The sequence below is a fragment of the Phoca vitulina genome, unplaced genomic scaffold, assembly GCF_004348235.1.
Source record: "Phoca vitulina isolate PV1807 unplaced genomic scaffold, GSC_HSeal_1.0 scaffold13, whole genome shotgun sequence".
Lineage (NCBI taxonomy): Eukaryota > Metazoa > Chordata > Mammalia > Carnivora > Phocidae > Phoca > Phoca vitulina.
The window spans coordinates 7631604-7653561 of NW_022589716.1; the positions used below are offsets into that span (position 1 = coordinate 7631604).

The 21958-nt window shown below is 51.1% G+C and overlaps 4 protein-coding genes across 8 annotated transcripts in view; 1 reads left to right on the forward strand and 3 right to left on the reverse strand.

Moving 5' to 3' along the window:
- Positions 1 to 5576, reverse strand: part of RHOA (ras homolog family member A) — a 61391-nt gene extending 55815 nt beyond the window's left edge. The window contains exons 1-2 of one of the 2 annotated variants that reach the window (XM_032411289.1): positions 5395 to 5575; positions 516 to 593 (exon numbers count right to left, since the gene is read on the reverse strand). The gene's annotated coding sequence lies outside the window, so the exon portion shown is untranslated. Of the gene's footprint in view, positions 1 to 515; positions 594 to 5394 lie in introns of both variants that reach the window. The other variant, XM_032411290.1, reaches the window with a different exon arrangement.
- Positions 5577 to 5785: 209 nt separating this feature from the next.
- TCTA (T cell leukemia translocation altered) lies at positions 5786 to 9114 on the forward strand. Of its 3 annotated transcripts, none has more exons than XR_004300368.1 (4): positions 5786 to 6218; positions 6520 to 6574; positions 7693 to 8001; positions 8213 to 9114. XR_004300368.1 is itself a non-coding variant. In XM_032411291.1 (3 exons), the coding sequence occupies exons 1-3, from the start codon at positions 5996 to 5998 to the stop codon at positions 7733 to 7735; spliced, it is 321 nt and encodes a 106-aa protein (XP_032267182.1). In that variant the 5' UTR covers positions 5786 to 5995; the 3' UTR covers positions 7736 to 9114. The 3 variants fall into 3 exon arrangements, 1 of the variants encoding a protein (XP_032267182.1); XR_004300369.1 differs by having other exon boundaries at positions 8583 to 9114; XM_032411291.1 differs by having other exon boundaries at positions 7693 to 9114.
- Positions 9115 to 9155: 41 nt separating this feature from the next.
- On the reverse strand, positions 9156 to 14544 carry AMT (aminomethyltransferase). Of its 2 annotated transcripts, none has more exons than XM_032411286.1 (9): positions 14067 to 14544; positions 13798 to 13965; positions 13207 to 13287; positions 12189 to 12320; positions 11702 to 11780; positions 11251 to 11396; positions 10979 to 11159; positions 10451 to 10606; positions 9156 to 10350 (listed from the first exon to the last, which is right to left on the reverse strand). In XM_032411286.1, the coding sequence occupies exons 1-9, from the start codon at positions 14154 to 14156 to the stop codon at positions 10172 to 10174; spliced, it is 1212 nt and encodes a 403-aa protein (XP_032267177.1). In that variant the 5' UTR covers positions 14157 to 14544; the 3' UTR covers positions 9156 to 10171. The 2 variants fall into 2 exon arrangements, with proteins under 2 accessions (XP_032267177.1, XP_032267178.1); XM_032411287.1 differs by having other exon boundaries at positions 13798 to 13951; positions 14067 to 14151.
- A 142-nt stretch (positions 14545 to 14686) lies between these two features.
- NICN1 (nicolin 1) lies at positions 14687 to 19187 on the reverse strand. Its single transcript, XM_032411288.1, has 6 exons — positions 18938 to 19187; positions 17383 to 17559; positions 17022 to 17135; positions 16496 to 16567; positions 16055 to 16159; positions 14687 to 15980 (listed from the first exon to the last, which is right to left on the reverse strand). Exons 1-6 carry the CDS (start codon positions 19067 to 19069, stop codon positions 15939 to 15941), a joined length of 642 nt encoding a protein of 213 aa, XP_032267179.1. The 5' UTR covers positions 19070 to 19187; the 3' UTR covers positions 14687 to 15938.
- Positions 19188 to 21958: the final 2771 nt, after the last annotated feature.

Genomic DNA, 21958 nt, shown 5'->3' on the forward strand with positions numbered 1-21958 from the left:
GGGGAGCCTACTTCTCCCTCTGCCCGCCGCTCCCCCTGCTTGTGCTCTCCCCCCCCGACAAATAAATACATACTCTTTTATTAAATAAATACATAAGAAAAAAAGAAATATCTTAGGGCGCCTGGGTGGTTCAGTTGGTTGAGTGTCTGACTCCTGGTTTCCGCTCAGGTCATCGTCTTGGGGTTGTGGGATCAAAACTTGTGTCAGGCTCTGTGCTGGGCGTGGAGCCTGCTTGGGGTTTTCTCTCTCCCTTTACCCCTCCTCCCCCCATCTCTAAAAAAGAAAAAAAGAAAGATCACTTAGAAGTAAAAAAGGAAGTTAGAAGAGTACCTTATGGAGAGATAAGAAAATAAGACCAGAGAGAAAAGGTATGGAATAAGATAAAGAATTCAAGATTGGTGAAGAGAATCATTAACAGTAATGCACTCACATTTCCCTAGAACTTAACATTAATATATAATAGTCTGTCTTCCATGGGAAAAGGGAAGTAAAAGAAGAGGTTTCTATTTACATACCTTACAAATGTGCTGCAAGACCCACGGCCTGTGTGACAGAAGTTCTACAAGTGCCTTGAACTTCTCAGATGAAGGGCACTATAAAAATATAAAAATATCAGGAATTATGTCTATTGATTTTACAAGGAAAAAAGCCAAAACATAGGATGTAAACAGGCTTGCCCGAAGTTCCGTGAAGTAATTTAGGATCCAAGAGAGGGAAAAGGTGTAGAATTTAATTTCTGATTGATATACCACCAAATTTATCACATTTATACAAGTCTTAGCTTCTTTCAGTTAATAAAATGCTCACAATCGGGGCGCCTGGGTGGCTCAGTTGTTAAGCATCTGCCTTTGGCTCAGGTCATGATCTCAGGGTCCTGGGATCGAGCCCCGCATCAGGCTCCTACTCAGCAGGAAGCCTGCTTCTCCCTCTCCCACTCCCCCTGCTTGTGTTCCCTCTCTCGCTGTCTCTCTCTGTATTAAATAAATAAAATCTTTAAAAAAAAAAAAAAAAAAAAGTACGTTACAATAGATTGTTAAAAAATAAAAATAAAAAAAATAAAATGCTCACAATCAACATTATCTTGTGAATACTATAATATTGTCCTTTTAAAAGCAAAAAGCAAAAGCAAATGAATCCTATCTAAATTAATTTTCCAACATTTTATTATAAAAATTTTCAAACACATAGCAAAGTTAAAAGAATCTTACAATGAACACCTCTAATCCTACTACCTAGACTACTATGAACATTTGAATAACTTGCTCTAATTACACATTCTTCTTAATATGGCATTACAGAGAAATTACAGGCTGAAAGGCAACTGTCCAAAAATCAATGGCTTCAAAAAATCAGGGTGAAGGCATTAGGTCAAAGAAAATATTTGGAAATCTTTCTGATATTTTTGTCAGAAATGATCAGTATTAGTTTACTACTGGGATGCCTGGGTGGCTCAGTTGGTTAAGCGTCTGCCTTTGGCTCAGGTCATGATCCCAGCACCCTGGGATCAAGTCCCACATCAGGCCCCTTGCGCAGCGAGGAGTCTGCTTCTCCCTCTGCTGCTGCTCCCCCTGCTTGTGCTCTCTAACAAATAAATATACATATATATTAACTATTTGAAGTCAGAATGGACTCAGATCTACTCCTACTCTTGGAGAGTGATTCTAGTTATTTGTTTAATATTAGATCATATCATTCTCCTGCTAACAAACATCTAACGAGGGGCGCCTGGGTGGCTCAGTTGGTTAAACATCTGCCTTCGGCTCAAGTCACGATCCCAGAGTCCTGGGATTAAGTCCTGGGATCAAGCCCTGCGTCTCATTGGGCTCTCTGCTCAGCGGGGAGCCTGCTTCTCCCTCTCCCTGCCGCTCCCCCAGCTTGTGTGCTCTCGCTCTCAAATAAATAAAATCAATCTTTAAAAATCTAATGATTTCTCATTTCAGAACAAACCCAAAGAACTTCCCATATCCTAACGGCCCTACAGGATTTGGTCCCTACCCACCTCTCTAATTTCATTTTACCTTCCACTTCTCCCTTTACTCCACTCCAAACATTTTGGTTGCTTATGTTCTCCTCTTTCCCTTCACCTGAATAGTAAAACACTATTATAAACATGCTTAAACATATTTACTTTATCCACCCTCTTCATTAAAAAAAAAAGCTCCATTTGGGACAAACTGCAAATTGGCTGCAATGTAACAGAATGTATCTCATATTTTGACCATTAACTATAAAATGTTAACCAGGATCATCTGGAGGAAGCGCCAATAAATTCAGACCAACACCCAGAATGAGCAGCGTCAATGCCTATCTGATTTTGTCACATGACTACCATAATTATGAGTATACAAGGCCTTCACTTAATACTACAGCACCACAGATTAAAAATGAGTCATTTGAAATAGAAACACTTGAAATAGGAATTTTACAGTAATTACTAACTTTAAACTGTCTTGGAAATTTTAATTTATTAATCTCATAAGTACTTAACAGCGAGCATATCCCCAAAGAGCACATACAGTAAGACACGTTAACACATGTTTAAAATTTAGTTACATTAAAGCGTAGGTGCAGGCAAACTAAGTTCCACTGGCCAGGGATAAAGGATAAACTAAGTGGTAGGGGAAGGAAAATAACTTTTAGGTGCCTTTTACAAGTACAAATATATGTGATTAAAATCCAGTGATTATGTACCATTTATCATTATCACTAGTGCAATTAAATCCAAAGTGCTGTCTATAGAAGCTCAGCAAGCCCAAATTAGTTCTCTTAGAAGTTGAAATATCGGGGCGCCTGGGTGGCTCAGCTGGTTACGCATCTGCCTTCGGCTCAGGTCATGATCCCAGGGTCCTGGGATCGAGCCCGACATCGGGTTCCTTGCTTGTCAGGGAACGTGCTTCTCCCTCTCCCTGTACTGTTCCCCCTGCTTGTGCTCTCTCGCTCTATCAAATAAATAAAATCTTAAAAAAAAAAAAAAAGTTGAAATATCAGTCTTTCTTCTGACAGAGTTAACATAAATAAATCTCTCAGCTCTAGGACAACTAAGAAGTCCCAAAGTAGCAACTCCTCCTGTCACTGCTTGAACTCTACTCCATGGACAGGAAACACCTCAAGATCTACCTGTTTTCATTCTCCTAATAAGAATCAGGACTAGGAGAACATTCCAACAAACTACCACCACACACACATATACACAGGGAATTGTTGACTTGATATGTGTTTCTCTCCATCCCACCTCAAATCAATAGGCAGAAGAGCCCTCAGTCACATGATAACATCTTAGCCTGACCTAATTATGTTGGATTTGGAACAGGGGAGTCTGGGCCTCCCTTTGGAAAAAGTTGTTTCCTCAAGAAGACCCAAACACCCAGGGGCCCCTGGCTGGTGCAGTCAGTTAAGTATCTGGGACTCTTGGTTTCGGCTCAATCATGATCTCAGGGTCGTGGGATCGAGCCCCGAGTGAGCCCAGAGCTCAGGGAGGAGTCTGCTAGGTTTCTCTCTCCCTGTCCCTCCACCCCTTCCCACACTCACTCACTCCTCTCTCAAATGGATAAATAAATCTTAAAAAAAAAAAAAAAAAAACACCAAACACCTAAAGCTAAAATTAAGCCAACCAGGGACCCTATATATTCATTTATGTATTTCAATCAACTGCTGCAGGACCATTCAGTTTCATGGAGGAGAATGTTGTGAAGCTAAAGAACTGAAATTTGTTTAGAAAATGAATTTTTCAGATTTTCATAACATATATAAAATCAGTAATACATAAAAGGAGAAAACACTGCAAATAAGTCCTGAATTTTACCTAACTCTAAACAAGGTGTTTTAGAGTATAAGGAGAATACCTTAAAGAGAAAACAGTTCTGGTCTGCACCTAACTAGAAAAATGACCTTAGGAAATTTACATAAGTCTCTGGGACTCAGTTTCCTCATCTGCAAATGGGGTTGGACCATATAAGTCCTGAAGATTCCTTCTGGGTCTAAAATTCTTGATCTATGAAAAAGTTGGTGGATTCCTATTCTCTTCTTCCCTCCAGCACAGATTTTTATGAGAACAGAAACCATAACTCTAGCACTAGACTCTGACTTAAAGCAAGTTTTCTTCTATTTTGTTAGGTCCCCAAGAGCCACCACTGCTCTACAAAAGTAGATAGAACTACTCTCCAGACAATTTATCAAAAGAGATCTTTAAATTATCCTTCACAATTAGGAATTAGTCTTGTACTTTCAGGTGACTTGCGCCCAATGCTCGAACCAGTATCTCTACCAACTTAGCCATATCTAAAGTGACAATCATGCAATGGTATATACATGTTACACATCTGGGTATCTAACACTAACTGAGTGAAAAATTCTCACCACATATAACATTTTTAAGAATTTTTTAAAAGTATTTTTTCCCTTCAGATCTGGGAGGGAGGACTATAATCTGACCGCACACCTGCAAGAAACATTTACTTCAAAGACAAAAAGAAGCAAACAAGTCACCAACATTGGTAAAAATTTTAAATCAGGACCCTTAAAAAACACAAGTGAAACCAACTCTGAGGCAAAAAGGATGCCAATTTTACACCATAAACTACTAAACATTGTTTTGACCAAATCGATTTGCGTGCAAACAGTGTTATTTAATAAAGACGGCTTGTTAACTGGGTTCAATCGGTAACTAAGGACAGCTGTTTAGGTGATTCCTATCAAGGTAGTAACTTAGACTAAGCAAAATTCCAAATTAATGTTCTATTTCAATGCAACACAGTTTAAATCATGAAAAAAAATGTTTTCAACTGGAAAATTCCCTTTCCAATACCCAAGAATCCTAACCCGTAAGATTTCAACACTACTTAACTTACACAATCTCCGAGAATACTGCATTTAAAAAGAAAATCTACCCAAAACATAACTGGACTTCACCCTGTATAAAACGGTGATTCATGTTTCATATTCAATGTAAAAGCCAAGATGGAGTTGTAAAGAGTTTCTTTCCCATTTCAACTCTCCACAGCCACGCGCGCTTCGCCGGGGCCGGCTGCACGGCGCGGTCGCCGGGCCCGGCTCGAAGCCCCCGCCCTGCCCGGCACAGCCGTGAGAGAGGAAGAGCCGGGGACCGCGGGCGGGCGGCTTGGGCTCCACCAGGCCTGGCCGGGCGGGGGAAGGGGCGCGGGAGGCCGCGGGGCGCGCTTCCGGGGACTGCGCGGGCGGGGCCGCCGCTTTGGGGAGCAGGGCCCGGGCCAGGAGGCAGAGGCAGGGGCAGGGGCCGGGGCCCAGGGGCAGCCGGCTGAGAGCAGCAGGTGGGGCGCGGCCGCGGCGGGGCTGCGGGCGGGCGGGCGGCCGGAAGAGTGCCGGGAGGGCGGGCGGGCCCGGGGCGCCGCAGCGCCAGGAGGGAACCCTCTCGCTCACCTCAGGCGACGAGTCGCAGTCCGGCCTCTCTGCGCCGAGGACGCCTGTCCGCGAGTCGCAAGCTCGGAGACGGGCGGGTGGCTGAGGAGACGGCAGCAGACTAACGAGAGAACCGACGAAGAACGGCGGGCGGCGGGCGGGGAGCGCGAGCGAGCGAGGGCGGTCGGCGGCGGGAGGGCGGGGAGCGACGTGCGCGCCCCCGTGTGCCAGCGGGCTCGAGCCAGCCCCAGTCGCGGTCCCGCGCACGCGCGCGCACTCACAGCTCAGCCACGATTGCTCAGGAGCGCGTCCACGCCCTAAAAGCAAGGCGCTTAACCAATCACTGCAGCCGCGTGGGGCATCACGGGAACTCCGGGGCTATAAAAGACCTGGTTGCTATTTTATGCTCCTCGGCTCACTCATCCTTTAAGCAAGCAGGGTGGGGCTAGTGCGCGTGCGCGGTTTTATTACTCCGCCCCAAACTGCCAACTCTTCGCGCAAGCGAAGTAGGCTCACCTTGCCTGGTTTACGCGTGCGCACTAATGGGCCTGGGCCCGGAAGACCAGACGCCTGCGCTGTGGGGACTACAGTGACAGTCCCCGGGGTGGGGCATGGGCCAGTCATGGCGGAGCCTTGGTCTGGGCAGTTCTTGCAGGCTCTACCGACCACGGTGCTGGGCGCGCTGGGCACCCTGGGCAGCGAGTTCCTGCGGGAGTGGGAGGCGCAGGACATGCGCGTGACCCTCTTCAAGCTGCTGCTACTGTGGTTGGTGTTAAGTCTCCTGGGCATCCAGCTGGCTTGGGGGTTCTACGGGAGCACGGTGACAGGGCTGTATCACCGCCCAGGTGAGGCTCCCCACCCCCACCGGACTGTACCATTGGGCTCCCCAGAACCCCCTAGACTACCACTGGTCCCCTGAGAACCTTATCACAACTTAACGCTGTACCCTGACCCATGCCAACATACCATTTCATGCCAGAAACCCCGGTCCACCCATCACATTTTAACTATTCCCTTGAACCTCCGTCAGACACTACTAGTCCCTTTAGGGCCCCCACGAGACCACCAGACAACACCACTGGGCTGATACCTGCTCAGATCCCCACCCTCAGCCTGCTGCAGCTCTGGATGTGTTCCTGCCCCCAGGTCTGGGCGGCCAGAATGGATCCACACCTGATGGCTCCACGCATTTCACTTCGTGGTGAGTAAATCTGTGCCCATGGCAACCCCATGCTTGGCAGGCAGAGGACACACCTGTGCTGGGAACAGGGACGGGGCAGGAAGTTCTTAGGGCAGGAGTCCGCCAGTTTAGTGGCCTTTGCAGCAAGCTCCAAGGCCTGCAAGTGGAGCTCAGGCTTCGAGTGACACCAATTTCTGAACAGCGCATCAATAGGCTGTTCAGCAACCTGTGAGGTGGTGATTTCAGAGATGAAATGGCAAGTCTGTTGAGTTCCACTTTACTGCAAGCCCCTCAATTAGGAAGGTAGGAGCCTCTGTCCTTATTGCACTGACTGGCCTCATCAGGGTCAGCCTCCTCATCTGTAAAACCAAATCACTAATCAGAGCATTCGTTCAACTAATCTCTGAGCTCCTACCATATGATGGGGCCACACTAGGTCCAGAGAACAAGGATAACCCAGGCGCTGTTTACAGGGGGAGCCAGAGATTTAAAAGGGAGGGCAGCAAAAAATAAATAAATGAATAAAAATAAAAATAAAAGGGAAGGGGCAGCAGAGCAGGGGGTGAGGGCGGTCAGAGTTTTCTCCCAAAACAGACAGCTAAGCTGAGGGCAAAGGCTAGGGAGTGGTTAAGTGTACCAGGCCGAGAATGGATAGCACGAGAGCCAGGGCAAGAACAAGGGTGTCATATTGGAAGACTAGACAAGGCTGTGACACCGCAGTTCAAACATGAAGACATGGAGGGACCATGAAACCCTATCCTAAATCTCAGGAAACTGTTGAAGGACTCAGCAAGGCTATGGCCTGATCTAACTTCTCTTTGTGACTGCCTGCTTCATGGCAAGAAGATAAAGGGGTCCAACAGAGAAGGCAAGAGGCCAGTTAGGAGGCTTGCCGCTGCCCAGGTCCTGGGCAACTGGGGAAAGACAGGAACACCGTGATAAGGCGAGGAACCAGGAGGAAGAACGTGTTGGCAAGAGACAGGTGGGGGACCCAGTGTGGGCCGTGGGAACTCAGTAGAGAGGTCTAGGTTGTAGTGTGGCCTTACTGAGCCCACCTCAGCCCCTAAAGGGCTAGAGAGCCAGTCAGGGACTGTTAGGCTGCCTGGGAATAACCCCTCTCTTCTCTCCATCACTTTTAGGGAAACAACAGCAAACGAACCTCTCAAAACCCACAGAGAATAAGGGAAGGCAGCAGAGGGATCTCCAGGGACATCACCGGGTCTGCTGGTTCCCACACTGGGTTCTGCTGCTGCCCAGACCCCAGAGACAACGGCAGAGGTCAAGGTTGGGGGCAGGGAGTACTCCCCGTCAGGAGTCATTCCAGGCCTGGGCCTCCACTGCGCTTCGCCTTGCCTCCAGCAGCTCCAGGCATTGGGCCAGTAAAGTTTGCCTCTACCCTGATCTGGGTGCCTTAAGGAGAAGGCATGCTCCTCCCTCCTCTCTTAGGGGTAAGCTCAGAAGCCTCTGGGTTGGAGAGGCCAACAGTCCCGTTTTCTGCCTTGGCTTTTTCCTGTCCCTCTTCCCATCCCCCTGGGATGTGACCCCATAGAAATTTGTCCTGAGAGGAAACTTGAGGTTGACCAGCTCTGGGATTTGTAAGGGAAGCCTGTTTTCCCCTAAGCTCTAGGTTTCTTGAATTTGTTTTTGCTTTGTTGGCAGGGAGCCAGGGAATTCTGGACTGGACATGGCCTTACACTGTGTACTTACTTAGCTGGCCCATTCAAGTGTAAGGCAGGGGGAGCTGGCACCAAACTGGACTTGGAGGCACCAAACACCCACCTCCCTGGCCCATCCAGAGCTTTCCAGGTGTGAGTCAGGCTATGGAAATAGTCTTTTGCTGGATATCAACTCATTCATACTCCTCTCAGTCCTTCTTGTTGGGAAGCTGGGTGCCTGAAAGACGCTGAGCCCCGGGGGGTGGCCTTCCACCCCCACCGTTTTTAAGTGCCCATGGGGTTGTACCCTGCCCCCTCACAGGGAGACACTAAGCAGTTAGTGAGGAGTTGCCCTATCCCACCACGCCCTGCAGCTTCATCACTTCCCATCTTGACCCGGAGCCACAGGAGCCTCATCCTAAGAGGCCACGGTCTCCCCACTAGCACCATCTCAGCCCCCAAGAACCGTCAACCAGGAAGAGCCACGGGCCTGCCACCTACACTGTGGGCCGGGGGAGCTTACAAAGGTGTGGGTGGCACATGCACTTTCTGAAAGCAGCGTACCGCTAGAACTGCCTCCGAAGGCCATACTCCTACCTGCTTCTGCTGCGCCACCAGCTACCTCAGTGTCCCGCCGCCTGCTTCCTCTATTAGAGGTCACATTTCCATCCAGCAGCCTTTGGCTGGCCACCTTGGCAGCAGAGGTGCACTGGAAGTAGGACCACACTGAACTGATGTACGTGGACCTCCTCCGGAGCTACCTTCTGGCTGGTAGGATGACAGTTTTGTAGCCCCAGCCCTGCCCATTGACACCACCCCACAGAACCAGGGTCTCACATTTCACCCCAGGTTCAACTGAGGATGTAGCTTATTAAACATGGAAGTGCATCAGCTGTGTGATTATTGAGACAGGACAAGGGTGTGCATGCACAGGGGAGACTGGAGAGGGAACATTGCCCCTCAGCGCCCAGAATGCAACGACTTGCAGAGGTGGAGAGGTGACGCCAGCTCCCTGGAGGAGCAGTGGTGAGTGGCTGACAGGGAGGGGCACTATCATTAGTTTTTATAGACCTGCCCCTCTCAGGGAGAACCCACTCTGAGCCTGCCTCAGAGGCCAGGCAAGCAGAGGTTGGGCTGGCACCCCAAGAACCATGTGGACAAAGGACAATGAAGCTAGACACTGGCAAGCAAGAAGAAAAGCTCATTTAATGTTTTTTTAGAGGTCAGTGGAGTCCAGTAATGGGCACCAGGGGCAAAGGGCAGCCAGGGTAAGTCAAGTCCAGGAGAAGGCCCAGCCTGTCCTACAACAGCCCTCAGGACAGGTGGGCTCAGGACAGGTGGTGAGCCTGGCACGGTTTGCTACTGGGCAGCAGGCTGGGCTAACTTGGGAATGTGGAAGAGTGAATCTGTGCCTCCTCAGCTGTCCCTGAGTTTACACAGGCACAGCAGCCCTACAGGGCCAGCCCTCGGTGAGTCAGGAGTCATTCCTACCCAGGGAGAGGCCCCAGTCTGCATTCATGGAAAGTAAACGGAAGGAGGTGGCTGGCACTACCCACGGTAATAAGCCCCTTGCAGTGTGAGAAACCATGGTGAGGTAGGCCGGGCGGGCCTTCTCCCCTCCCTGAATGTGAGCCTCTGCTCCACAGCCAGCACGTGGCAGAGTGGAAGGGATGGATGCCGGAACTAAAGCTTCCCACAGCCCTCCAGCAGGCAGACGAGAACAGGGTCTGCAGGACCACGGGCTGACATCGCATGAGCTGGTCCCTTGCTCTTAAAAGTTAGAGAGGCACAGGAGGGGGGTGGGAACAGGTGTTATCAGCCGCCCTCAACCAGATAACCAGAACCAACCTGCACCCTAGCCACCTACCCCCAGTGTATTCAGCCTCAGCTTCTTGACTAACCCTTGTAGAATGCCCTCCAGGTCCAGGCTCCTGGATGGAAGGGGCCCTGTCCCAAGCCACTTTCACTTGAGGGTATAGTAATTTGTGGTCACAAAAGGCATCTTGCTGACCACAGCCATTTGCTGCTTCCGCCGCACCTCTACCAGCAGCGGGGTACCTGGCTGACTGTACTCATAGGGCACATAACCCATGGCCACATTCTTCTTCAGGCAGGGAGAGGGGCAGCCACTGGTCACAGCACCTGTGTGAGCAGAGGCCGTATGTCAGCATCACCTTGCCAGTCCAATGCCCACCTTCCTGGGGAAGGGACAAGGGCTCTCCAACTTTTCTGGTCCACCTACCAATCACAGTGCCCTCTGTATTCAGGATGGGGCTGTGCACCCGCATCGGCGCCCCCTCGCACATTAACCCCACACGTCTCCGCTGCACCTTGCCCCTCAGCTGGGCAACAATGACCGAGGCTCCAGGGAAATCCATGGCGGCTCGGCGGCGCTTCCCTGAAGCATGACACACCAGGATTAAGCCACAGTCCATAAGACCCCTGGCCACAGGAGATCCTAGTTACAAGGACCCCAAGTAACATCCATCCAGCAGTGAGGGCCCTTTGCTCAGGTTCCCCCAAGCCCCATTTCTCCCCTGCAATGCAGTCAGCCACCCACATCCTGTCCCCAGGTCTTAGAGGCTGTGCTGCCCACCTCAGCCTGCTGAAGATCCTCAGCGTCTAATGGGCAAAGCCACAATCACACCTTCAGGGAAAGGAGGCTTAGGGAGGCTGAGTCACTTGCTCCAGGGTACACAGCCTTGGGAGCAGTCATGGGCTGGCCACTTCAGCCTTTGGGATTCGGTCCCTGAGTGCTAACCCAACTCACCCAATGTCCAGCTGAGGCTGCCTTCTACAGGTGTGGTGCGTTCATCGATGTCACTCCCATACAGGCAGAGGCCTGCCTCCAGGCGCAGGCTGTCCCGGGCTGCCAGCCCCGCCAGCTTCACCTCTGGGTTTTCCAGCAGAGCTGTTGCCAGGCGGACCGCCGCCGCCGCCGGCACCGAGATCTGCATGCGACACCAGAGAGCAGGGGGCAACTGGCTCCAGAGACCTGTGCCCTACACTACCCTACACCCACTTCTTAACATCTTGACATACCTCCACACCGTCCTCCCCTGTGTAGCCACAGCGGGTCACACGGCAGCCGGACACACCAAACACCTCCATCACAGCACTGGTCATGAAGGGCAATTTCCTCAGGTCATCTGCCACGCCGGCCTGCAAAACCTGTGCTGCGGTGGGGCCTAGGCCCAGGAAGCCAGTGACCCAGTGTCCAGGTCCCAGTTTCCCCTCAAAGCTGGACCACAGCCCCTACTCAGGGGCCAGAATAAGCCCTGAGCAAAGTCCTACTCTGCAGGTCGGAGAGATGCTCTTGCCCACAGGCCCTGAGCCTTATAGCAGGTGGAGGGAGGGCCTAATTGCAAACTTAGAATTATGGCACACAAATACAACACCATCCACACCTCCCTCCTGGAATGGCCCCTGTACTGAGCAGTCAAAAAAGCCAGCAAGGCAAAGGTCAGCTCCAACCCTAGCCTGGCCTGCTCACCTTGCAGGGCTAGCAAGGCATTATCTACCACCTCCAGGCTCACGTCACTGCCCATGTTCTGAAGCTCCCTGACCTTGTCCTGAAAGGAAAGACAGAAACACCACATCAGCTTCTGGGATTACTGAGCTCCTACTGCGGGCTGAGAGCTGAAGAGCTAAGGCAGAGTAAGCTGGGTTCCATCTTACAAGGTCATACAACTAAGTGGTAGGAATGACCCAAGCCCAGGTCTGCCAGTGTTCACATCGGGCTCCAGCCTCCACCTTCACCAGAGGATGCTTGCTTGGGAACTGGGGCCAGTCTCACCTTCCCTACTCCCCCCGTCACTGGAACCTGGCATTCTCCATGGAGGGCCCACTCTGGCCTGCTGTTCACTCACTCAGAGAGCCATTGTCTGAGCCCCTTGTCCCTGCCAGGTCTGTCCTGGACAACAAGGATGCTGCTCTGTGAGAAAAGAAGACAGGGTACCTAGAACACAGAGGGGCCGTACCTGCATGAGAGCCAAGTCCTTGTCCCAGCAGCCAGCGTTGGACACCACATACAGGTACCCCTCAGAGGTGCTGGTCACAATCAAGTCATCTAAGATGCCTCCAGCCTCATTGGTAAACAGCGACAGTGTCCCCTAGTGCCAAAGTGGAACATCTTTGCCTCCAGGTCCAGGAGGCCCAGGTCAAGTATGAGTCAGACACACCCCTGGCCCACTCAGCCACCACAATTCATGAACCCTCAGGCAAAGGGCTGGGAGGGGAGGAGGAGCAAGGAGCAAGGCTAGGCAAGCCCATGCCCCTGCCCAGCCCAGGGTTTTTGATCCTCATGCACTGAGAGAAGTTTTTTCCCCTTCCCCATCTTGGGAGACCTCCCTGACCTGGTGGGGCCTCTGCACTTCTCCCCACTCAGTACTGAGAGCCCCACTTCACACTTAATCCAGGACATCTAGGACTTGCTTCATCCCACCCAGACCTGAGACAACTCAGTCCATGCCCCAAACCCCAAGACAGAGACTTCAAAGTCCATCCTGGTGATCCCATGAGTGCCACAGCAATACTCCAAAATACCGTGAGGCTGGCCTCACAGCCTCCCCACTGGATGGACACAGCCTGAGTTTGCGAGATCACATGAATCACCTGGGCATCTTGTTAAAACGCAGGTTCTGATTCAGCGGGTCTGGAGCAGGGCCTGAGAGTGTATTCTTAACAAGCTCTTGGTGATGATGAGGCTGCTGGATTAGGGACTACCTTTGCATTGCAAGGGGTCTGACAGCATGGAAGGTCACAAAACAGGACATAAACCTGGGTTTCTGGCTTTCCAGCCTGATGTGGTTAAGGACGGAATAAGCCCCCTCCCTGCAGATAACTGGACGTCTGGACATGACTCAGGGACCCCATCCCCCAAGACTGCAAGCCCTGAGATGCTGTGTCTGAGCCTTGGCTGCGCCCCCACCCCTCCCATTTGCTGGCTCAAGACTAAGAACACCCACTGAGCAGAAATACGAGAGAAGAGGGACCCACCTGGTTTGGCCTTAGCTCTGCAATATCTCCAACCACTAGACTCTCCATCAGCTTCACCCGATCACAACCAAGTATCTTGGTCTGGGAAAGAAATCAAAAACCTCAGGCCACTGGGCAAGGAGGCACCCTCTCTGCTGTTCACAACCCAGTCCGACTCAGCCAAAATGCCTGAGCAGTCCTTTGATTCTGCAGATGGCAGAGCCCCACCTTCTGATTCCCCCACCTCTGCCACCACAGGAGAGGGTGCAGTGGGGGAGGTTAGGAAACTTGAAAGGGCCCAGCACCATCCTGAAATACCCCCTTTTCCAAACCAACACCCAGGAGAGTCGATGGGAATGGGCGCCAGCCCTGGGGAACCCAGGACACAGAGGCACACCACTGAGTGGGAGCAGGCTGAAGAGATTAAAGAGGAGACAACCAAGAGACCCTCTGAGTTCATTTCCTGGGGGCCATAGTCTATGACACCGGGGACCTACCTCTCCTGCGAGGGTGGTGGCCCTTGGAATCCAGCTCCCCACAAAGCCAAGGGTTGCACCACTGTAGACAGGGAGGAAGCCCTGATCGGGCAGCTGGCGTGCTCCCCTGGCTCACCTGCAGCATGTGGGACACGTCAAAGAGCGAGCAGTGCCGGCGTGTGTGCAGGTGTGAGTCCACGTGGCTGTCCCGGTACTGCACAGGCAGACTCCAGCCTGCAAACGCCACCATCTTCCCGCCATGCGCCAGGTGGAAGTCATAGAGTGGTGTCCTGCGGAGCACGTCCTGCGGGTGGCTGGGTTCAGGGCCACCAGTGTCCCGGCCTCCACCCTCCTCCCTCCCCCACCTCCAAAATTGGCACCATGCCCCGGCACCCTCGATCCCACCTGTGCACAACTGAACGGACAGCCCAGGGCCGACGGGAGCGCCTTCAGCTGCAAGCCCAGATGGGCCACCACGCTCACTGCCCGCTGCATTGTTGCCCGCAACCGGTGCAGCCGGCGCACGGAGGCCGCCACTCTGCCAGGCACGCTGGGAGATGTAGTCCCGGCTCTGCTTGGACAGGTCTCTCTCCCACAAAGGGGATCAGAAGGGGCGGGCAGCCCCAAAGCCAGGCAGCCCCAAGGGCAGGCGGGGCTTTCGGGCAGTGTGCAGTAACTCCAATCTGCAGGGAAACAGCCCCAGGCACTTCCAGTTGATCTTCCAGGGCCGATTAGGCGGTCCAAACCAGTCAAGCTGCTCCGAGACAGAGCCGGGGGCTAGACCTCCCCTTGCTGACTGCCCTGCCTCCAGAAGGCCAAAGTTCTATAAAGGGCCAAAAGGCCTGAATTGCGCATTCAGGACATCAGGAGTGTAGGGTCACATGGGAGGAGGGGAGGGGGTGGAGAGGACGCAGGAGGGTGGAGCCGGCCTGGCAGGCGGAGCACATCAGTAATCTGGCCTCTAGTGAGGGTCTCTGGCTTTCGCACTGGGAGGACACAGGCAGCCAGTAGTCTTGCTTTCCACAAGTATTTATTGATCTTGCTGCACACTAGGCCCTGTGCTGGGTATGAATGAAGCACAGTCCCCACCACCGCCCCAGGGACCTCCCCCCACTCTCTTACACACACACATTCTCTCTCTCACACTCTCTCTGAGGGCTGCTACTCCCTGAGTACAGGATTGTGGTCATTACCCTCTTAACAGAAGCTGAATGGGGCGAAGTAAATGACCATGTGGGCAACACCTGCAAGAACTCTGGTAAGAGCACAGGGTGGCCACCAAAAGGGGGCTGACCTTCCTCCAGAAAGCTTTTGAGCCCCACAGATGTCCAATTTTCCAGGTCTAGCACAAGTTACAGTACTGCTGCATCATAGCCCCGGGGGGCAAAGCCAGGAAAAAACAGAAAAGGAAGACTTTCTCGTAAGAGCAGCCTGCCTTATTCAGCAGCAGGCCTGGGGTTGTAGCAGACCTCAGCCTCTCTGAGAGCACTCACCTGGACCCACACCCTACCAAGGCTGATCTTTCATCACACTGAGCATGACTCTTGGAAGGGGGCAGCTGGGAAAATGGACAAGAACGTGCGTTGGGCACAAAGGTCCCGGAACTCATTCTCGCACCCTGGCCTTGCCGGAGGCACCTGCCCAGGCTGGATGGGCAGACCCATTTGAACACGCATCCAGGAGCAAGCTCAGGGACCAAGGGGTTCAAGCTGCCCAAATCCCCAGCTTTGCTCCCTAGGCAGGCAGCAGGTAGTTAAGACAGGAAATTTCTTCTTAGGGGTGTAACACAAAGGGAAAGAAGACCACTAGAGGGCGCAGAAGGAAGAAATGGGCTCCTGTTTTTCCCTCAAGCTTCCAAACTACCTGAGTGCGAAGACTACAGCAAGCAGCCTTCCAGCAACAGCTAGAGCAGGTTTAGTAGGTCACCCCAACCCACTGCACTCAGGGTGAAGGAGCAGGCAGGAGTCTGGAATGTGCATGTTGGCAGAAGGAGCAGAGGGCACAAGGGGATTCTTAGTATGTAGAACTGAAATGTTTTTAGGGTAGGAAAAGGAGTTTCGGGTTGCAGTCGGATGAGGACAGAGTACACCCCTGCCGAGAGCTCATGCTGAAGCAACACAGTGAGCCCCCAGGAATCTTGAATCTGTGAACGTGGCCCAGACCCAGTGAGCATGCAGGCAACACTCGGAATGCACAGGGAAAGCACTCCAGCCTCTGGTGGCCCAAACCGGGTCTGGGTGGGCACGGAAGGCCAACATCTTGGCTAACAGCCACAGTTCAGGTGTAGGAGAGCAAGTTCAGGTCGTAACAGCCATCCACCTGCAACACAAAAGACCATGAGATTTGACCCGCTCAAGGCAACGGGAGCAAAGCAGAGGGAAGCAATCACTCACATCAAAGCGGCCGATCCTTGTGGAGGTGTGACTGGCCCGGATCATTTCTGTCAGCGCCCACATCTGCTGCACCTCGGAGGATACCCTGCTGGGGTCTGGGAGACCCTGCTCCAGAAGGAGGGGTCAGTGGCCATGGGTATCTCCCCAACAGTGCCCTTAAAGCTCCAGAGAGACCAAGTTGGGCTATGGGGCCCTCCAACTGAGACCAGTAACATTCCCAGGTGACTTGCAAAACATGAGGTTGGGGCCCCATGTGCAGGAGGCAGCCCAGCCCCATTCAGATATGCCTCAAATCCCACGGACCCCCCAAGAGGAAGATGGCACAAAGTGAACAAAGGGCCCTGGGTCCAGCCCCAAATTCTTGTAGAAAGAAGCCCGCCTGGGCCTGTGCTGGACACAAGAGCTTTTCACACATGGTTCTGACCCACGATGAGGGCTTACCTCAATGAGGGGAGCAGGCTGCTCACAAGGCACTGGGTGGGAGAGCCACTTGGGGAAGGTCATGGAGGGACTCTGCAAAGCAAAGGCATACGGCCCTGAAGGAGGTAGAGTGGAAAAGCCCTAGGACCAGATTTCAAGGTCCTCAGAGAAGAGAGAAGGGCACCTGAGCTTCAAAAACTGAGAAGACCCTGTTCAGGGGTCCATGAGGTCCAAGGGGCAGTCAGACTACCTAAGAGCTTAGAGACTACCTAAGCTCTTCTGCTATGCAGGAGGCCCCAGGAACACAAGGAACAGAAGCATCTCCCAGCACTTGAAGGCTCAAGCTCTGAGAGAGGCAGGTGGCCTCAAAGGTCAGAGGATATGAAGACATGACCTCACCTCTCACCCTTAGCTTCCAACAGTCCCTCCTGGCTAATTTCCTTCTGAGTCTTACCGTCCACTCCCAGCCCCACACCCAGCTCTCCTAGCCATAGCTAAGAGCCTCCGAGAGAAAGGGCCAACCAACAGCCCTGAGCTGGCCACTTACCTTTGGTCCCTGCTGGTAAATCTGCAGTTCCTCCACTGTGAAAGACACCCACAGTGGTGATGGCTGTCGCAGAATCAGGCGCAGCTCCAGTACTCTGGCCATGTCACACAGCATCTGACATAGATACACACACACAAGGACCCGGCGAGGCCCTAGCTCACTGCCCAAGAGCCTCCCAATCAGCAGTGAGCCAAGACACTGCCTCCCCAGGCCTTTAGGAAGGAAAGAACAGTAATCCCTCCGAGGTACAAGCCCAGGCCAGCCTTACCTCCCCTCTTCCCTCCAGGTATCCTGGTCCAATCCCCAGGCCCCCTGAGAGCCCTCATCTGGACTTCCCTAGCCATGCTGAGTCCCAGCTGACCTGGTGCTTGAACAACGATACATACTCCTGGGCTCCCTCCTCACTGTGCGGGTCGGGCATGAGGCAGTAGTCCCGCAGGCAAGTCACCCACTTGGCCGGGGTGTGCGTTGAGCTGTGCTGCCGAACACGGATGCTCAGAAAGGCTGTGTAGTAATTCTTAAACACGATCTCCTGTAACTAGAGCACACACAACCCACCATGACAAATCAGACCCAGGCCCAGGGACTGAGAGGCTCAAATGTACCATGTACCATCTCCTCCTCCCCTTAGGAATGTACTCGTCTACCAATCTAGCAATTTCAACAAGCATCCACTAGGGCCCAAAGACAATTTCACTTTCCTAGAAGAGCTCACAGTCCAAATGAGCAGGTCATGCAAATAAACCATGACTGCAGATCTTTTTCACAAGTCTAAGATGCTGCCAGAACCTTAACTCTGGAGAAGGCAGAAAATGTACCGATGAGGCCTCAAGAAGGAGGAGTTCACCAAGTGGACTGGGACAGAGAGAGTGTACAAGTATCATAAGCAGGGGCGCCTGGGTGGCTCAGTCATTAGCATCTGCCTTCAGCACAGGTCATGATCCCAGGGTCCTGGGATGGAGCCCTGCATCGTGCTCCCTGCTCCTTGGGAAGCCTGCTTCTCCCTCTCCCACTCCCCCTGCTTGTGTTCCCTCTCTCGCTGTGTCTCTGTCAAATAAATAAATAAAAATCTTAAAAAAAAAAAAATTATCATAAGCAAAGGGGCACCAAAGGATGAAACAGCAGTGATTCAGCCTGGCTACAGCAATTCTCATCACTGGACACTCATCAGAATCACCCAAAGAAGGTTTGGTTTTTGTTTTTTTGTTTTTAATATAAATGTACAGGCTCCACCCCAGACATAATGAATCAGTATTTACAGGGTTGGGCCCTTTAATGAAGTTTCCCAGCTTACGGTAAGGAACAGCTTGGAAGAGGACCACACACTATGGGACAAAGTGCATGGGGTCAAAAGGCAGGCAGGGCACAGACACAGAGTGGCTCCGAATGCCAAGCCATCAGAAAGTGGACTTTGTTCTCTGTGCTGAGGTCTTGTAGTGTCAGTCACTCTGCCCGCAGATGTGGACGGGCAACTGGAGATTGGAAACTGGCGCCATTGGGATGATCCTGACGAGCAATGTGCAGAACCTGACCTCCAGCAGGGACTGTAGGGAATGGACAGGAGGCAGGTTTGGGGGTAACTCATTGTCTAATGATCCCCAGCCCAGTGGCCAGGAACAAAATGACCTTTCACCTCTGTTTGGTTCACAATTGTATTTCCAGCATCACCCTACTATCTTGGCACTTCTACGCCTGCCCTGTCCTGGACATCGGGGAGAGTCGTTGAAGAGAACAGGACAGAAATCCGCATTCTAGTAAATATGTGTTTACTGAAGTAATAAATAAATGATTAACTGATTTGCAAGGGCGAGGACGCTGCAGAGGCTTTCGGTAAAAGATTAAATGCCTGGGACACGCCCGAGTTCCCAGGTCAGCCCCGCCCAGGAGCCCCGGTCGCGCCCACGGGGCTTGCTCACCTCGAAAGGCGCGACGCTGGGGAAAGTGACATCGATGACCAGCACACCAGGCCGGCCTTGGGAGGTTCGCACGTCGCCCACCTGCAAGGCCACCGTGCCTTTCACATGGCAGGGCACCGACACGCGGGACATAGTGTCAGCAGCCTCGACCAAGCCCAACTGCCGCTCCTGGCCTCTGACCACTGGTCCTTCCCGGCGTCCCCAGCAGAGCCCCAAGAACTACAACTCCCGGAAAGACTCGCGCTGGGCCAGCTCAGCCAATTACTGATGCTCTGGGCTGGCCGGGAGTCGGAAGTGTCTGAGGAAGTGCTCCTTCAGCCAATCATGGCGCGAGCCTTCAAGAGCTCTGAGCCCTGCCCAGAAACGTCCGAGCCCTCCGGTATCGGAGCGACCCTGACCCTTCTCCGCCAGCCGATCTTGCTCCGTTACTTCGGCTGTGCGGGGCGGTGGTTAGTTAAAGCATATAAAGCCAGGGCCCTAATGAGCGTAGTGCCCGGCAGACATTAATTCCGAAAATAGGTATGAACACCCCTCCTTTTTTTTATGGACGAAGGATTTGAACAGATAATTCACAAAAGAATATAAATAGCGAATAAACCCATGAAAAGATGCTTAATACGATTATTCATCAGGGACATTCTAATCAGAACTCCCACAACCCCAAGGAAGAGGCTAAAATTAAAGACTGGCAAGGCTATGGAGTGCTCCATTGATAATTTCCAACCATTTTGAAGAAGCTTGGCATTTCTTTAAAAACTAAATTCATGCCTACAATGTGATCCAGCCATTGTACTCCTAAGTATTTACCCAAGAGAAATGAATGCATAGGCCCGCTCAAGGACTGTTCTTAATAGCCAGAAATAGGAAATAATCCAAATGTCCATGAGATGAACAGATAAACTAATTGTGGTGTATCCATACAATGGAATACTGCTTAGCAATAAAAAAAAAAGAGCAAATCCAAGCATCTATCAACATCTGAATGGGTAAACAAATAGTGGTATATACATACATGGAATTACTCAGCCTTAAAGATGAATGAAACTGATAAATGCTTTAGTGTGAACATTGAAAATATCATGCTAAGTGAAAAAAGAAAACAGATATGAAGGAACATTGTATTATGATTCCATTTACATGAGGTACTTAGAATAGGCGAGTTCATAGAGACAGAAAGTAAAATAGAGGTCGCCAGGGACTGGGGGTGAGGGGAAATAAAGTTACTGTTTAACAGGTACAAAGTTTCTGTTTAGGATGATGAAAAAAATTCTGGAAATAGTGGTGTTGATTATACAACATTATGAATATACTTAATGTCACTGACTTATACACTTAAAATGAGTAAAATGGTAAATATTATGAATACCAAAAAAAATTTTTTTTAAAAGAGTGAACAACTAGTATGCACACCACCACCACTAAATCTCAAATGTACTATGTTAAGCAAAAAAAGTCAGGCCCGAGGGCACCTGGGTGGCTCTGTCAGTTAAGTGTCTGCCTTCAACTCAGATAATGATCCCGGAGTCCTGGGATTGAGTCCCACCTCGGGCTCCCTCGGCGAGTCTGCTTCTCCCTCTGCCCTTCACCCCGCTTGTTCTCTCTCTTGTTCTCTCTCTCTCTCAAATAAATAAAGAAAATCTTTTTTTAAAAAGTCGGACCCAAAAGAGTTCATACTGTATGATTCCACTTACGTGAAATTCTAAAAAAGGCAAAGCAGATCTATAGTAATATAAATCAGATCAGTTTTTCCTGCGGCAGGGAGAGAAGGGAAGGGATTGACTATGAAGAAGTACAAGGGAATACTTTGGGGTGATGGAAACGTTCTATAACTTGATTGTGGTGATTTGTAATTTTTTAAAAGATATTATTTATTTATTTGTCAGAGAGGGGGAGAGAGAGAGAGCACAGCAGGGGGAGCGGCAGGCAGAGGGAGAAGCAGGCTCCCTGCTGAGCAAGAAGCCCGATGCGGGGCTCAATTCCAGGACCCTGGGATCATGACCTGAGCTGAAGGCAGATGCTTAACTGACTGACCCACCCAGGCATCCCTAACTTGATTGTGGTGATAGTTATATTTGTATAGATAATTTTCAAAATTTATTAAACTGAATGCTTAAGATTTGTGAATTTTTTAAAAGATTTTATTTTTAAGTAATCTCTACACCCAACCTAGGGCTCAAACTCACAACCCCAAGATCAAGAATCACATGTTCTACCGACTGAGCCAGCTAGGTGCCCCAAAATTTGTGCATTTTTATTGCATCTATATTATACCTCAATAAACATGATTTTTTAAAAAAGATTTTATTTATTTATTTGACAGAGAGAGATATAGCGAGAGAGGGAACACAAGCAGGGGGAGTGGGAGAGGGAGAAGCAGGCTTCCTGCGGAGCAGGGAGCCCGATGTGGGGCTCCATCCCAGGACCCTGGGACCATGACCTGAGCCGAAGGCAGACCCTTAACAACTGAGCCACCCAGGCGCCCCAATAAACATGATTTTAAAAGTAAAAAAAAGTAAAGCAAAAAATGAATGTTAACCATTATGTTTATCATCATCACCATCCTTCCAGGCACTTGTGGAAACAATGCCTCAGAGATCATTAGTTAAGCCTGTTTTATTGATAACAAAGCTGAGGCCAGAAGTGTTCCAATGATTTCCTAAGCCAATAAAGCAGTATGGGCTCCTTCCTCACAGGTCAGAACCCTCCAGGTAATGGTCAGCTTTAGTGACCTGGGCCTGTTGAGGAACCCAAAGACACAGGCCCAGTGTAACCCATAGGGCTCTCAGAGTTGGGTACCAGACAGACACAAAACCAGGATTCCAGGCCAGCCCAAGGAACAGCCTGGAAGATTTGTGTCTTCCCAGTCCAGGTGCCCCCAGAGACTTCCAGAGACAGAAAACATTCCCTGTCTTCTCATCTTCTCATTGGCTGTTGTCAAGGGAAAATAATCTGTATCCTTGGGTCTCCTGGACTGGCCATTGCTGTCTCCATTTGGACTCAGACTAATGATTCACTGCCTGG

What these genes read in the sequence shown, in the direction of transcription:
- TCTA (XM_032411291.1), top strand. Translation starts at nt 5,996, where the DNA reads ATGGCGGAGCCTTGGTCTGGGCAGTTCTTGCAGGCTCTACCGACCACG. An exon ending in AGGGCTGTATCACCGCCCAG is followed by an intron (nt 6,219 to 6,519) that starts GTGAGGCTCCCC and finishes TCCTGCCCCCAG; the next exon opens with GTCTGGGCGGCCAGAATGGA. An exon ending in TCCACGCATTTCACTTCGTG is followed by an intron (nt 6,575 to 7,692) that starts GTGAGTAAATCT and finishes CATCACTTTTAG; the next exon opens with GGAAACAACAGCAAACGAAC.
- AMT (XM_032411286.1), bottom strand. Translation starts at nt 14,156, where the DNA reads ATGCAGCGGGCAGTGAGCGTGGTGGCCCATCTGGGCTTGCAGCTGAAG. An exon ending in TGCCTTGCTAGCCCTGCAAG is followed by an intron (nt 11,397 to 11,701) that starts GTGAGCAGGCCA and finishes TCCTGGGCCTAG; the next exon opens with GCCCCACCGCAGCACAGGTT. An exon ending in CAGGGGAGGACGGTGTGGAG is followed by an intron (nt 11,160 to 11,250) that starts GTATGTCAAGAT and finishes TGTCGCATGCAG; the next exon opens with ATCTCGGTGCCGGCGGCGGC.
- NICN1 (XM_032411288.1), bottom strand. Translation starts at nt 19,069, where the DNA reads ATGTCCCGCGTGTCGGTGCCCTGCCATGTGAAAGGCACGGTGGCCTTG. An exon ending in TTTACCAGCAGGGACCAAAG is followed by an intron (nt 16,568 to 17,021) that starts GTAAGTGGCCAG and finishes TTTGCTTTGCAG; the next exon opens with AGTCCCTCCATGACCTTCCC. An exon ending in AGCCTGCTCCCCTCATTGAG is followed by an intron (nt 16,160 to 16,495) that starts GTAAGCCCTCAT and finishes CTTCTGGAGCAG; the next exon opens with GGTCTCCCAGACCCCAGCAG.